This window comes from Gastrolobium bilobum, unplaced genomic scaffold (assembly GCF_033153095.1).
Source record: "Gastrolobium bilobum isolate Gb01-03AN ecotype WA unplaced genomic scaffold, APGP_CSIRO_Gbil_v1 utg31796, whole genome shotgun sequence".
Lineage (NCBI taxonomy): Eukaryota > Viridiplantae > Streptophyta > Magnoliopsida > Fabales > Fabaceae > Gastrolobium > Gastrolobium bilobum.
Genome location: NW_026898399.1, coordinates 259,244 through 273,756, shown reverse-complemented (window position 1 = coordinate 273,756; position 14,513 = coordinate 259,244). Strand labels below are relative to the sequence as shown.

General features: G+C 35.7%; 2 protein-coding genes across 7 annotated transcripts; both read left to right on the top strand.

Moving 5' to 3' along the window:
- Positions 1 to 5,059: 5,059 nt before the first annotated feature.
- LOC133315757 (mitotic spindle checkpoint protein BUBR1) lies at positions 5,060 to 9,254 on the top strand. The gene is given in 11 exon segments (XM_061517422.1): positions 5,060 to 5,280; positions 5,385 to 5,444; positions 5,561 to 5,705; positions 5,793 to 5,950; positions 7,189 to 7,270; positions 7,378 to 7,441; positions 7,796 to 8,040; positions 8,177 to 8,262; positions 8,871 to 8,886; positions 9,039 to 9,094; positions 9,191 to 9,254. Coding segments are annotated over 11 exon segments (1,173 nt in total). The 5' UTR covers positions 5,060 to 5,083.
- Positions 9,255 to 9,762: 508 nt separating this feature from the next.
- On the top strand, positions 9,763 to 14,169 carry LOC133315744 (splicing factor U2af small subunit B). Of its 6 annotated transcripts, none has more exons than XM_061517407.1 (4): positions 9,765 to 10,954; positions 12,283 to 12,440; positions 13,188 to 13,261; positions 13,443 to 14,169. In XM_061517407.1, exon 1 carries the CDS (start codon positions 9,966 to 9,968, stop codon positions 10,782 to 10,784), a length of 819 nt encoding a protein of 272 aa, XP_061373391.1. In that variant the 5' UTR covers positions 9,765 to 9,965; the 3' UTR covers positions 10,785 to 10,954; positions 12,283 to 12,440; positions 13,188 to 13,261; positions 13,443 to 14,169. The 6 variants fall into 6 exon arrangements, with proteins under 6 accessions (XP_061373393.1, XP_061373392.1, XP_061373391.1 ...); XM_061517406.1 differs by having other exon boundaries at positions 13,188 to 13,283; XM_061517409.1 differs by lacking the exon at positions 12,283 to 12,440 and having other exon boundaries at positions 9,763 to 10,816; positions 13,443 to 14,168.
- Positions 14,170 to 14,513: the final 344 nt, after the last annotated feature.

Sequence of the window (14,513 nt, the reverse complement as noted above, 5' to 3'; positions counted from 1 at the left end):
CAAAATTTAGTTGAGCCTAGTCAACGCTGGAAACGTGGACGACTTATAGGGGCTAAATACATAAATCCACAAAAGGAAAAATCAGTCACCCATTGCGCCTCCTAAAGAGGTTAATCCTGAAGAAAGCAAACCCAGTGAAATAAGTCTTGGGAATATAGAATGACCAAATTTAAATGTCACGATAAATGACAAAGATTTAGTTGATGTTGACATAGAAGTTGCAATAAACTATGTTAATAAGGGAGAGAAGTATGATAGAATCACAACTATTGTTGATGATTCATTTGCCTTATTAGTAGCTCTTGCTATATCAAGAGATAATTTGGATCCAGAACCTAGAACCTTTCAATAATGCCAGAAGCATTCAAACTAGAATAAATGGAAGGAGATAATTAAAGTATAACTAATCTCACTTAATAAACATAACATTTTTGGACCTATTGTTCGAACACCTAAAAATATTATCCCTATAGCATATAAATAGGTGTTTGTAAGGAAAGAAATGAGCATAATAAAGTGGTATGCTATAAAGCAAGATTAATTGCACAAGGGTTTTCGCAAAAACCCAGTATTAATTATGATGTCACTTATTCTCCCGTAATGGACAGTATTACGTTCCGTTACTTGATCAGTATGGCAACAAGTATGCACCTTGAGATGCAGTTAATGGATGTCGTGATTGCATATTTATATGGGTCACTTGACACTGACATTTATATGAAAGTCCCTGAACGTTTCCCCATACCCAATATGAACAAGAATGAAAATCATAGTATGTTCAGTATTAAGCTGCAAAGATCATTGTATGGTCTCAAACAATCCGGACGTATGTGGTACAACCGGTTGAAAGATTACCTCCTAAAGCAAAGGTATCCAAACAATGAGATTTGCCCTTGTGTGTTCATTAAGAAATCTCTTAATGGCTTTGCAATTATATCGATGTACGTGGATGACCTGAATATAGTCGGAACTTAAAAAGAGGTTGAAGGAGCTCGTTCCTGTCTAAAAAGGGAATTTGAAATGAAAGACTTAGATCAAACCAATTATTGTCTTGGCGTACAAATTGAACATCTCCCAAAAGGAATTTTCCTACACCATTTTAACTATGTAAAAAGGATATTGGAGAAATTTTATATGGACAACTGTCATCCTCTAAGTACCCTAATGATAGTTCGCTCACTAGAAGTGGATAAAGATCCATTTAGACCTAAAGAAGCTAACGAGGAAGGACTAGGACCTAAAGTTCCTTATCATAGCGCTATAAGGGCACTATTATATCTTGCAAATTGCATCAGGCCTGATATCGCATTTGCAGTTAATATTCTAGCTAGGCATAGTGTTGCGCCAACCAAAAGACATTGGAATGAGGTTAAACATATATTTTGTTATCTTCAAGGTTCTATTGATCTTGGTTTATTCTATCCACGAAACAAGGATTTTACATTGGTGGGATATTCTGACACTGGCTATACGTCTGATCCACATAAAGCTAAATCACAGACTGGATATGTTTTCCTTTGCTGAGGTGCTGCAATCTCATGGAAGTCTGTAAAACAAAGTCTAATTGCTACTTCCTCAAATCACTCTGAGATTATTGCATTGTATGAAACTGCTTGAGAATGTGTTTGGTTAAAATCTTTGAAAGAACACATTAATGTTTCATGTGGTTTACCCATAATTAGTAATTCCCACACTGTTCTTTTTGGGGATAATGCAGCTTGCATGGTGAGTGATTGATATATTAAAAGTGATAAGGCTAAACATATTTAACCAAAGTTCTTTTACCCACATGAACTCCAAAAGAAGGGTGAAATAAATATCCATCAAATTCACTCTAGTGATAATCTTGAAAATTTATTCACTAAATCCTTACCTACCTCTACATTTGAGAAACTTGTATATGGAATAGGTATGCGTAAACTTAATAAGTTACTTTCATTAGGGGGCTAATTAATTATTATCATCCCTGAAGGATGGGCCCCTGAAGGTATAAATTTGTACTCTTTTTTCCTTTGCTAAGTTTTTTTTCCTACAGGATTTTTCTTAGCTAAAGGTTTTTAATAAGGCAGATTATGCAATGATTGATAATATAAGTCATGTACTCTTTTTCTTTTGCTGGATTTTTTCCTATTGGATTTTTCGAGCAAGGTTTTAACGAGGCATAGATTTAGCGCTATAATGTCCAAGGGGGAGTGTTACAAATGAACTTTACTACAGTTTATGGGATTGCTACAAGGGTTAGGTTTATCTCATTTTACATGAGATAAACAACTCTCCTACACACATAAAAGGGGTTGGGTCCCACCACTCTTTTTTCTCTCTCCTCTTACCTGTGGATCCCATTTATACTTTTATTTCTATAACATGAGATAATTTTTTTCTACAACATAAGAAAAATATATCCTTGTTACAATGAGCATTATTATGGGAGACTAAGTGTATTGTAACATTTAGGGTAGATTGAGAGCTTGTACCTTTCCTCCACCTTCATCTATATATAGAGGTGGTAGGACTTGTATTCTTACACAATGAATAATAGAATTTCTAATCTCTTCTCCCTTACTTTCTTTGTCTTATATTTCCTTCTTCTTGTACTTTATTTTCTTGAGTTGATTCCACTTATTCACCGCTCTTTTCACAAAAGGACCTAACTATTTTATTTATGATCAAGGGATAGTTAAGGTAATTAAGATATCATGGTGCATAATGGAGATTTTTGTAACTTGTTGTTGTGGTAATTGTATTGGATCGAAACAATGAGTTTGTTTTCTTATTAGGCATGTGATCTAGTCCAAGCCTATCCTCAAGTAAGAAACCCTTTATAAAAAGGGGTTTCACCCCATAGGTTTGAACCTGAAATTCTAGCATCTATGTTATTATTATGCACATACACCATTTTTTTTTTACTGTACCAGACTGCCACCACGTGCGCAATAACTAAGTCTCTTCTACAAATACCATCATCCCTCAAAGATTCAACATCAACTCTTGATCACAAGGATTAAACAATAACAACATTTTATTATTCTTTTTTTTTTTTTTTGTAAATAATTTTATTATTCTTTTTGTTCATATTGTTTGCATCATTCTAACATATGACATTCAACCAAATAACAATGATTGATAGGAGTTATAGGATCTAATAGTTGCTTGAATCAAATTAATTAAATCTTGGCTGAATCAGATGGAAAACCGTTAAAAAAAAGAGTGGGGATATTCTAACTACCAAAAAATTTCACTACTAACTTACTACTTATCACATCATCATTGGATCAAAGAGAGAGAATGTTAAAAAGTTTTTAAAGAGAGAGAGAATGTTAAAAAATTTTTAAAGAGAGAGAAAATGTTAATCTAACGGTGATTAGATAGATAGTAAGTTGATAGTGAAAAATTTTGGTAGTGAAAATATCTCTCTTCTAAAAACTGCTGAGCAACAATCCAAGCTACAGTCCAGCTAGCCAAGGCGGAAGCTAGTGTTCCAATATGAAAGTGCGAAATCCAGAACCACGAGCCATAGAGACCTTGACATACTAAAACTCCAATCCAACACAATTAAGATTTGGCTTCAGTGGTGCAAGCTAGCATTATGAATGTTAGAATATAATAATGGGTTTTATTAGTGTTATGTAACATAATGTAAGTGTTGTTTCCAACTCTCACATCAAAAGGGAGAACATCAAAAGGGAGAGATAAAGTGGAATGATGAAAGAGAAAGAAAAACATGTGGACCCCACCTCTTTAATGTGTGTGTAGGAAAATGAAGTTATATTATGTTAAATGATAAACATAAAATCCTATAATAATACTTTCAAAACGTGATCGTTGCCGTCTTCCTTCGAAATGGCGCTATTTGCACATGAACTATCCTTACATTATTCTCTGATTTCATGTTATCCTATCTGTACACAACTCATGGGTAAATGAAAGTGGGATAAAGTAATACTTGGTCCTGTTATTTAATCAATAATATTATATTATTTAAAGAAGAAAAATAGAAATATGAGTAAATATCCTTTTGAGTCCCTAACAAAAAATACGATCTCCACTTTAGTCCCTTACAAAAATAAATTAGTCAGTTAGTCCCTAACAAATTGAAAGTGGACCCATTTTAGTCCTTTTGAGAGACTAATATGGGTCTTTTTTGAATTTGTGAGGGACCACGATTTCAACTAAATGGATCCACCTTGAATTTGTTTGGGATTAACTGACTAATTTATTTTTGTAAGAGACTAAAATGGGAACCGCATTTTTTGTTAGAGACCAAAAATGATATTTACTCTAGAAATATCGTGTTACATGACATAATTTCTTTTTCCTACTTATTTATAAAGGTGCCAGACCCACTTCAAATTTTTTTCTTTTTTTTTTTTGTATAGTGATACGCATAATATTTATGTGTCTATGACATGACACAAGAAATGTCATGAAATATTATATTCATAAAATCCTTTAAAAAAATGGGAAAAACACTTTTTTGTTGTATAAGAAGTGTTTCCTTATTTTGTGACATTTTGATTTGCATGGATTACAACATAAAAAAATAATTATTGTGCAACATGACAAAAATCAAAGCCCCTAAAAAATTTGACTACAATAACAATAATGACCTAAATGGAAAAATTCTTATAATGATACAACATTGTTTTAAATTATCACATAATTATAAGTTATTACGTCAATTAAATTAGTTTGACTGTGATAACAATAATTTAAGAAATCAGACCCTTTTTAGAATATGACTAATACATGTTTACACGACAATGTATATAGACTCAAATTAGATTGATTTATTATATGAGATAGGATATATTTATTTTATTTTATATTATTACTTTTATAATATAAAATTTATGACTAAAATTTATCATTTATTACCTATGTACTAAAGTAAAAAAATTAAAAATAAATAAATGAATATAAGTAACGGCTAGAATTAGCATACAATATATTATATTTTCAAAATTTGAATCACAACACCCAACGCTCCTCCCTCTTTCCCTCAAATTTCCCTTTTTCTCCCTTTCTTTAACACAAGAACACGAAGAAGAAGAAAAAGAAGAGGAAGCTTTTCACTGCAACAACAATGGCGGAGGGTGAGATTCAGAAGGTGGATCCAGAGACAGAGTTTCTAGCGTCGAAGAGAAAGAGCGGTAACGAGTGGGAAACCTTCAAAGAGAACGTGAGGCCATTGAAGAGGGGACGCAACGTCAACCTCTTGAACCACGCACTCAAGTCTCACACCGACAACAACCTCAAGAAATCCCTCCTCAACCACCGAAGGTTCTCCACTCACTCACTCACTCTTAACACACACAGTTTCAATTTTATCGTTACTCTCTTTGATCTCTCTCTCTCTCTCTCTTTCACTCTTGACATTTTCTCAGGAAACTAATTGAAGCCATCGATGAGTACAAAGGCGAAGACCCTCTTCTCCCGTGGTTACAGTGAGTATCTCTTCAGATCCCCTATTACTCCAATTCCGTAACAATCTTGTTAATTCGGTTTCGTAACAAACTAACCGTTTCGCAACTAACTAACTAACTAACCCTTGGTGTTGAAGGTGTATCAAGTGGGTGCAGGAGGCGTTTCCACCAGGTGGAGATTGTTCGGGTTTGGTTGTGATTTACGAGCAGTGTGTGCGTGCTTTTTGGCATTCGGAGCGCTATAAGGATGATTTGCGCTACCTCAAAGTGTGGCTTGAATATGTCAGTTCCATTTCTAATTTGTTTTCTTATAATTACACTTGCTTCAATTGTTGCGGAAGAATGAAGAAATTGATGATGTTGTTGCAGGTAGATAATTGCTTTGATGCCGATGTTATATATGCTTTTCTGGATGCAAATGAAATTGGGAAAACTCACTCGGTTTTCTACATTTCGTATGCTTTGCACTTGGAATCTAAGAACAAGTCCAAAGCTGCTAACCAGATATTCGAACTTGGCATATCTAGGTTTTGACCCTCAACTTTTGAAGCTTGTGAATGAAATTTCGTATAATGTCGGTTATGTATACCAATTGAATAACTCTATATTCTCTTAATGAATCTAATGCACCCGAGCTGATTGATTTGGATTGGGCTCAAATTTGGATAGTCAAGTCGAAATGAGTTTATCAAAGTCTCGTTGTGTTGCCATGAGCATCGACAGTTTTGGGTCTTTTTACAGTTTATTCCATAATTTAGGACTTTTCAATAATTGTTAATTATTTTCTCTTATAAGTGCCACTACAACCCAAAACATTAGGGCGTTGGGTGAGGCTAAATTAATTATTTTGTATCTCTTTAACACACTCTCTCACGCAAGAGCTCTTTGGGCTTGAAGGGTGAATATGTCACAAGCTCATTTTTGGTGTGCCTTGTGCTGCACAAACCCATTTTTTAGTCTGCCTTGTGCTTTTGTTAATTCCACCTGAAAGTGGGTGGCAATGAGAATTGAACTTGTGACTTTGTGGTCTCTAAAGCTCTGATATCGTGATAAGCACCTTCAACCCAAAAAAAATCTTAAGACTTTGAGAGAGGCTAAATTAATTATTTTGTATCTCTTTAACATCCTCTTTTATTATTCTTAGATTATGTTAGAGTGTGTGTCAATTGTGCGCTATCTACTTTGATTGCGCGTGATTATAGTTATTTATCTTTTTTTTTTATTTCGTTTTGCCTATTTATTAAGGCTTGGAGAACCATATTGTTATTAGGTTGTTTTTTGGTTAATAAAATTGAAAAAAGAGAAATAGTGTTTTCTTGCTCTTCTTGTATTCGTTCTTCTCTCTGTTTAGCCAATTGGTTAATGCTCAGGCATTAGAATCCTCTTGATTACTTAATGAAGAAAGTATTAAATGGTTTCATTTTTACATTTAATATTTACAGTTTGAAGTCATGAAGAGGATTTGTTTATAGCATAAAGCATTACTCTTACTGGTTTAATTGCTCAAAGTGCTTTCCCATGTGATTTCATTTTATACAAATTTGGAAAGGCAAAAACTTTGGTGAATTTCCCTCCCTTCTGTTGCCTTGGGTTTTGGAGTTTGTGTTAGGGTTCACAAACGTGTGTGTGTAGTGTTAGTGTGTTTTTGTTTTCTGATGTGATTTTATCTCATACTTTACTTTAAACTTTGATGTTGTATTCTCGAACGACTTTTATATTTTGCAAACTTGCAATGCCATCCCTCATTGGGTTGCCCATTTTGCAGGAATGCTCAACCGGTTGATAAATTGAAGGCTGCTTACAGAAAATTTCTGGCACGCTCAGTGACTAGGCCAAAAGCTACAGATGTATGTGGTGTTCTGCTTGAGTACCTTTTCTGAACTGTTAAAACAATAGTGTGATCTGTGATCTATCTAATATTGTTGTCTAACCCCGCCTTTCTTCCACTACTTAGGATTCAATGGAAAAAATGGCACCTGTGCGTGCCTTTGGAACTCTTCTTGCCAAGGGAGCAAATCGTGAGTCCTTTTTTTCTGTGCATTACCTTATGTCTCAAATTTATGAATTCTGAACATATTCCCTGTGTTGCAGGTGCTTTGAATTGTGATCCTTCTGCTAAGAATGATAGGTAATAGGGTTATTTCTTTGGCTTTATTTAATTGGACTTGGCTACTTAATGGTTCTTCCCTTGTATTTCTTCTTTTGTGGATCCTTGTTTACTTCTTATTCGAATTGCACGCTATGTTTATAAACTATACAGTTAGTGTCGTCTTGTAGAGAAATATATGAATTGATGGGTTTCCGGAAACATATAAATTAACCTGGGAAATGTACACTCCAAACTCATGCAACATTCCTCCGTAGACATTCAGAACGTGAAGGGTTTCTCAGTTCCTAAGAATATTTTCATTCAGAAGTTTTGATGATACTCAATTATGTTGTTTTCTCTTCATGTAGAACTCGAGCAGCTCCAATTTCTATTTATAAAGATTCAGTTGTCAGTGGTGATACCCTCCCTCATCAGGCAGACCTATCCCACTCTTGGCACACACTTGGAGCTCGAGCTGAAAGAAATAAGGAAAATAATGCAATTCCGGCCAAATGGAAATCCTACAAGGTGCCAGTTACCTTAGACCTCTTTCTTTTTTGCCTTCCATTTCATGATTGATCATATTATATCTTAAAATACTATACTTTTTATTTGGGTTTGTGTTCTGCATTCGTTTAATGTCAAAGTTACTGAATGCTTTCAGATTCCGCAGCGACCTGGGACTAGAACTGGAGGGGGAGCTACTGCAAGTTCCTGTATCCCGGTGTTTGTTGATGAAGAATGTCAAGAGTAAGTGGAATCATTTTTTGCCTTGTCAGTTTGGCTGGGTATACATAGATGTTTCCCAGAAATGGCAACCTCCATTGCACCTACCCAATTTTGCTTTTTCAAACATAGTCTGTCAAGTGTTAACACCTAAAAGTATATAGAAGATAAATTTATCTCTTATATGAGTCCATGTAAGGAGAAGAGAGAAAGAAAAAATATAGACACCACGTACTTTTATATGAATGTAGGAGATAACAACATGATAAACAATAAAGTAAATACCTTTTTTTGGTCCCCAGCAAATTTTACGATGCCCGTTTTAGTCCCTAGCAAATAAAAAGGCCCATCATGGTCCCTAAGAAATTAAAAATGGACCCGTTTAGTTGAAATCGTGGTTCTCACAAATTCAAAAAAGACCCATATTAGTCCTCAAAAGGACTAAAATGGGTCCATTTTGAATTTTTTAGAGACCACGATGGACCTTTTTATTTGCTAGGGACTAAAACGGGTATCGTAAAATTTGCTGAGGACCAAAAATGATATTTACTCTAAACAATAATACTGGTAAGAATGATTAGTGCAAGAGTTCTAAAATAATACTGGTAAGAATGATTTTTGTGGGACGCTAGACGAATGATGGTGCATGTGCTTCTGGTCATCCAGCCAGATAGCACTTTTAATTGGTTCCATTATAAAGCATCTCATACTGCAATTTGTCTGTTACTGGATTCCTTTTCTATATTATACTAGTGAACCTATTATTACATGTTTACAGTTCACAAAGTTCGAAAGCAGAGGACTGTAAGTCCTCAAGTTTGCAGATTCGACAGGAGGACGACATGGACTTAAAAAGGTAATTCCGATTCATCTGACAATATCACAATCTGGGTACACCATAACTAAAGAAAGTCCCTAGTGACTTGACACATGTATGTATTGTTCCCTGCAGGGAAACAGAGCTACTAAGGAAGAATCCATTGCGCAACTTTCCTCAAAACAGCCTCCCCAGATAATAATTGAAACCTTTGAAAGAAATGCCTGAGGCAGCAGCAGTATGCTTTCGGATCAGCTTTTCCCTAGAAAGCTTGACCCATATTAAACTCTTGCTTCAAGTTGGTACTGGAATTTCGGGTTTGTTTGATTTGTCGAAAATAAGAATGCACCAATACTATGTATGCCTTGTGGATGGAGAATTTTGTAACGTGGAACAATTTAATTGCTTCAATTCAATTCTGTTCATTTGCAATATTATTTGTGAAAATGGCAGTTGATTGCAATATTTTTATTTTGTAAGGTGAAACATTTTTAACATCCACTAAAAACTATATGTTGTCGTGGTAACAAATAAAAAAAAAATTATCACAATATTTTAAATTCCTATGTAAGACATTATTTTTATTGTGATACTATAATACTAACAATTGATAAAGTAATTATACAGGACTAAATCACTTTAAAAGAGTTAATATATTTAATTTTTATTTTTAATTTCTTAAATTTATCCAAAGCGAGATTTATTTAATTAAGCTAGGATTGATTTACCTGGCAAAATGCTAAGCTAGGAACGCACGAACAAACAGTGCAGTGTAATTTCGTTGAGATCAGATCGATCTATTAGGGTTTCCACAAAACCCACGAACTCCACAAATTCAGCAGAAGAAGAAGCTGAGCGTTAAATTAAACCAAACTCAACGAACCAACCAACTAATCAATAAGGTTAAAGTATGGCAGAGCACCTTGCATCCATATTCGGAACAGAGAAGGACCGCGTGAACTGTCCATTCTACTTCAAGATCGGCGCGTGCAGGCACGGCGACCGGTGCTCGCGTCTCCACAATCGACCAAGCATATCACCGACGCTCCTCCTCTCCAATATGTACCAGCGACCCGATATGATAACCCCTGGCGTGGACCCACAGGGCCAACCAATAGACCCGCGCAAGATCCAACAACACTTCGAGGACTTCTACGAGGACATCTTCGAGGAACTCACCAAGTTCGGCCAGATCGAGACCCTCAACGTCTGCGACAACCTCGCCGATCACATGATCGGCAACGTTTACGTCCAGTTTCGCGAGGAAGACCAGGCCGCCGCCGCACTTAACGCCCTCCACGGCCGTTTTTACTCCGGCCGCCCCATCATCGCTGATTTCTCCCCCGTAACCGACTTCCGCGAGGCCACGTGTCGCCAATTCGAGGAGAACAGCTGTAACCGTGGCGGTTATTGTAACTTCATGCACGTGAAGTTGATTGGGAGAGACCTCAGGAGGAAGCTATTCGGCCGTTACCGTGGATATCGGATCAGCCCGAGCCGGAGCCGGAGTCGGAGCCGGAGCCGCAGCTTGAGCCCGCGCCAGCGAAGGAAGAGAGATTACGAGAGGCGCGAAAGGGGAATTGGAGGAAGGAGTAGCAGGGACAGAGACAGGGACGGTGGTGGTGGTGGTGGTGGTAGGCGGAGACATGGAAGTCCGGTGAGGGAAGGGAGTGAGGAACGGCGAGCTAGGATTGAACAATGGAATCGAGAAAGAGAGGAGAGGCTGTGATTGTTTTGTTTTTTTACTTGTTCTTCTTAACGGTAATTATTTATCTGATAATCTCTCTCTCTCTCTCTCTTGTGGTGTTTTTATCAACAGAGAATGGAATGGAACCTTCTAGAGCTTTTAGTTGTTCGTGGTCTGTGTATGTTTACGGAGATTGCAGCTATCTATCTATGGTAAAATTTTTGTAATTTTGAATATAAAATAAAATTGGGTACTAACCTTTGAGTATGCTAGCTTTTGTAGGAATTTTCTGCTTTATGTACTGGTTGGTATGTATAATACTAATAGGCTGTTATATAAAGAAAACAATTGCAGAGTAGGAACCTTAATAGTTCATTTGTTACAAGCTTTTAGTCATGGATGGGAGTTAATTAGTTCTTTTCTGGTGTGGTGATGATCTCATATTTGATGTTGTGAGGGACATTTTTTTTTTGCAGCTTATTGTGATCGTAGATATGATTTTGGGTATTTGTGTGCATAATCTAAGGTCGGCTGGTGAAGTCAATTCTGTTAATGGGATAAGTGGTTTCAATAAATTCTTACCGAATTGAGCTTTTGTTAGAGGCTTCTATGAATTATTTTTACTAGTTTGGTCTGTTTCTGGGTTTGGGGTTAAAGATAAATGGAAAAGTTTCATTTTATGAAATTTTCTGTTTTTCAGAAACTTAGTTTATACCAGCCCTCTTGATAGATTTTGAGTTCTGAGTTGCAGCCCCGCCTATATTCTCTTATTTTGATTTGTTGTTGCCCATGTTATGAGAAATGCAAAGCTAAGTAAGATGGAAGGTGGCCATATATGTTTTTATGGCAAATTTGGGTAAGCTTTGCTGCTGGGCTGTGGGGTTACTTTCATTGAGGCTATGACTCTGGGCTGTACTGTTGTTTGTTTGCTCTTCCTGATGAGTAATAGCGCATGTTGATTTTTCTGCCATGTTCCAATTTTCTGCTGCCTGTGTCTATAAGTAAATAAGTGATAATGGGTGATTTTCTGCTTCTCTGTTAATGTGCCATCTCCGCTGGGTTGGATATTCTTCCATGTTGTTTATAGATTTATTTTTCTCTCCCTTTCTCATTTTCCTTTAATGCTGTGATCTATGATGTTCTGTTCTTCCTTTCTCACTACCTTTCTTCTTCTTAGTTCCTTGGTTTTTATTCCGTTCTCCAATAATACTTTCAATTCTTTTTTTTCTTTTTTTTTGAAGATGGGTGTTGTTTTAATTTTGAATAGTATTAAATATATCATATTTTATATAATATTTTATATAATATTCGCATTATAATATAAAATTGAAATATATCAATTAAATATATCATATTATGAGAAATGCAAAGCTAAGTAAGATGGAAGGTGGCCATATGTTTTTATGGCAAATTTGGGTAAGCTTTGCTGCTGGGCTGTGGGGTTATTTTCATTAGTATTGTTTTTAAATTAGGTATAATAGTAAATTAGGACATCCTCTATAAACCTAAGTTTCAGCTTGCATTTGGTTTTGGTTTGTAGTTATGCAGTTAGAACAGTTGGCCATTGGGAGCGAGGCTATGACTTTGGGCTGTACTGTTGTTTGTTTGCTCTTCCTGCTGAGTAATAGCGCATGTTGATTTTTCTGCCATATCCCAATTTTCTGCTGCCTGTGTCTACAAGTAAATAAGTGATAATGGGTGATTTTCTACTTCTCTTTTAATGTGCCATCTCCAGTAGGTTGGATATCCTTCCTGGTTGTTTGTAGATTTATTTTTCTCTCCCTTTTTCATTTTCCTTTAATGCTGTGATCTATGATGTTCTGTTCTTCCTTTCCCACTCCCTCTCTTCTTCTCAGTTCCTTTGAAAAATTCCTTGGTTTTTATTCCATTCTCTAAAACACTTTCAATTCTTTTTTTTTTTGAAGATGGGTGTTGTTTTAATTTTGAATAGTATTAAATATATCATATTTTATATAATATACGCCATATTTCTAAACACGCTGCACTTTGCTATGTGCCATTTGCCATAGCCCTGTTAGCCAGGTATCATTAAAAGTGCGGTGTTTGCTGTTATGCTACTGGCAGGTGGCTATTTTTATATGAAATGACTGTTTTTTAATTTTTAAATTATTGGGTGGTGGCAGCTATACCTTTATGGGTTTTGCTAACTAATGCCCTGAGAACACTTGTTAAGAAATCAAAAATCAAAAATATTAAATGAAAATGTAAAGCATTTTGATGTGATCGTATATTTAAAATTGTACCCTTCATAAAAAAATTTCGTTTTTGATTCTTTAACAAGTGTCCTTATTACACTCATTAGCAATACCCTATCTTTACTGGTTCCTTCTTCTCGCTTTTGTCCTTTCTTATTATCTTTTTTCATTCCCTTATGTTCAGCTTTATGATATCAAGAAGTTCACATGCATGTTTTTCCCCGTGTAGGCTAGGTGCTGGGGGGATTGGTTGTGCAGCTGGTATTCTTGGGATGTAGGAATTGCAATTCAAAGATTGACGAGGTTGGGGTTTGAATTGCCTCTTGTAAGACTGCATGTTTCTGTTTTTAGTTATTATTATTATTATTATTATTATTTAAACATTTAATATTTACATGTGAGATTGGAATCCTTTTCTTGGCATGCCAATTCAGGCAGGTTCACCTGTAAATTTTATAACATGCTTTCTTTGTTGTCTTTTCAGCACTTTAGGTATATAAAAGCATGTTTCAGAGAAATGTTTTTGATGAATCCAAGTGCCTAAATACTGTACAAATATGAGACAACTAAGATGGGCAACTTCTGGTTTGTTATATCATCTTGGGAATTCTGCTACTTAGGCTGTAGTGGCGTTTGAACTCTGCAGATTCTTAGGTCGAAATTATGGCTTAGTCCTTGCTATCAATTTATGCTACTCCAATTGCTTTAGGTAATTTAGGTAGGCAATGGGGCAACCGGGTTTTTTATGGGCATTTCCTACGAAAGTTATCGTTTTAAGAAAATGCAGTTGCTCTTTGCTCATTACTTAGGAAGGAACAGGTGTATGATCATCATCTGATAATATATATGGGGCAGCAGTTTAGGTACCTGAAACCCAAGGTAATGCCGGGACAGGTGTGCAGAGCAGTACTATGCCCCCAGTTTTTGTTAGGCTACCTCCGGTAACAGCTGAAATTTCTTGTCTTACCATAATTGTTTTATGTTTTTGGTTTCATTGACCGTACTTAGTATCAAATCCCTATAACAGATGATTATCGAACAAAACTACAGTTGATTAAATTCTGTAGTCGGGACATTGATTAGTAGAATTTTGGATCTTACTAGAGTGGTTCTTTGAAGTCTAAAAGAACTGTATAGAATGTAATATTTGGTCCAGTGGTCCAGATTTATCAAACTGAGTTTATTATTGATTTTTTATCATATAATAAAATGTTTCAAGGGTTTGGAATCGGCATCCATGAATTATTTTGTTGCCGAGAAAATTTGAGAGAGGTCGGGAAATAAAGCACCTAAATGAAAGCAAACTTGATTTTCCTGTCCTTTTACTCAAATTCTTTCAAACGATAGCTTGGAGTTTTTATAAAAAGTAGTGAAATTCAGAAAAGAATAAGTGGTCTTCTTCGTCTTTAATGGCCATTGGGGAATATATTGTTTTCATCATCTGTTCTGGTAGTATGATGCCTGATGGTTTATAAGTATTGTATTATCTTACAACGTTTGTGTATCATTGTAATTCTGCTGAATAGTCCTGGATCACAATATACGAGTTTCTCTT

What these genes read in the sequence shown, in the direction of transcription:
- LOC133315744 (XM_061517407.1), top strand. Translation starts at nt 9,966, where the DNA reads ATGGCAGAGCACCTTGCATCCATATTCGGAACAGAGAAGGACCGCGTG.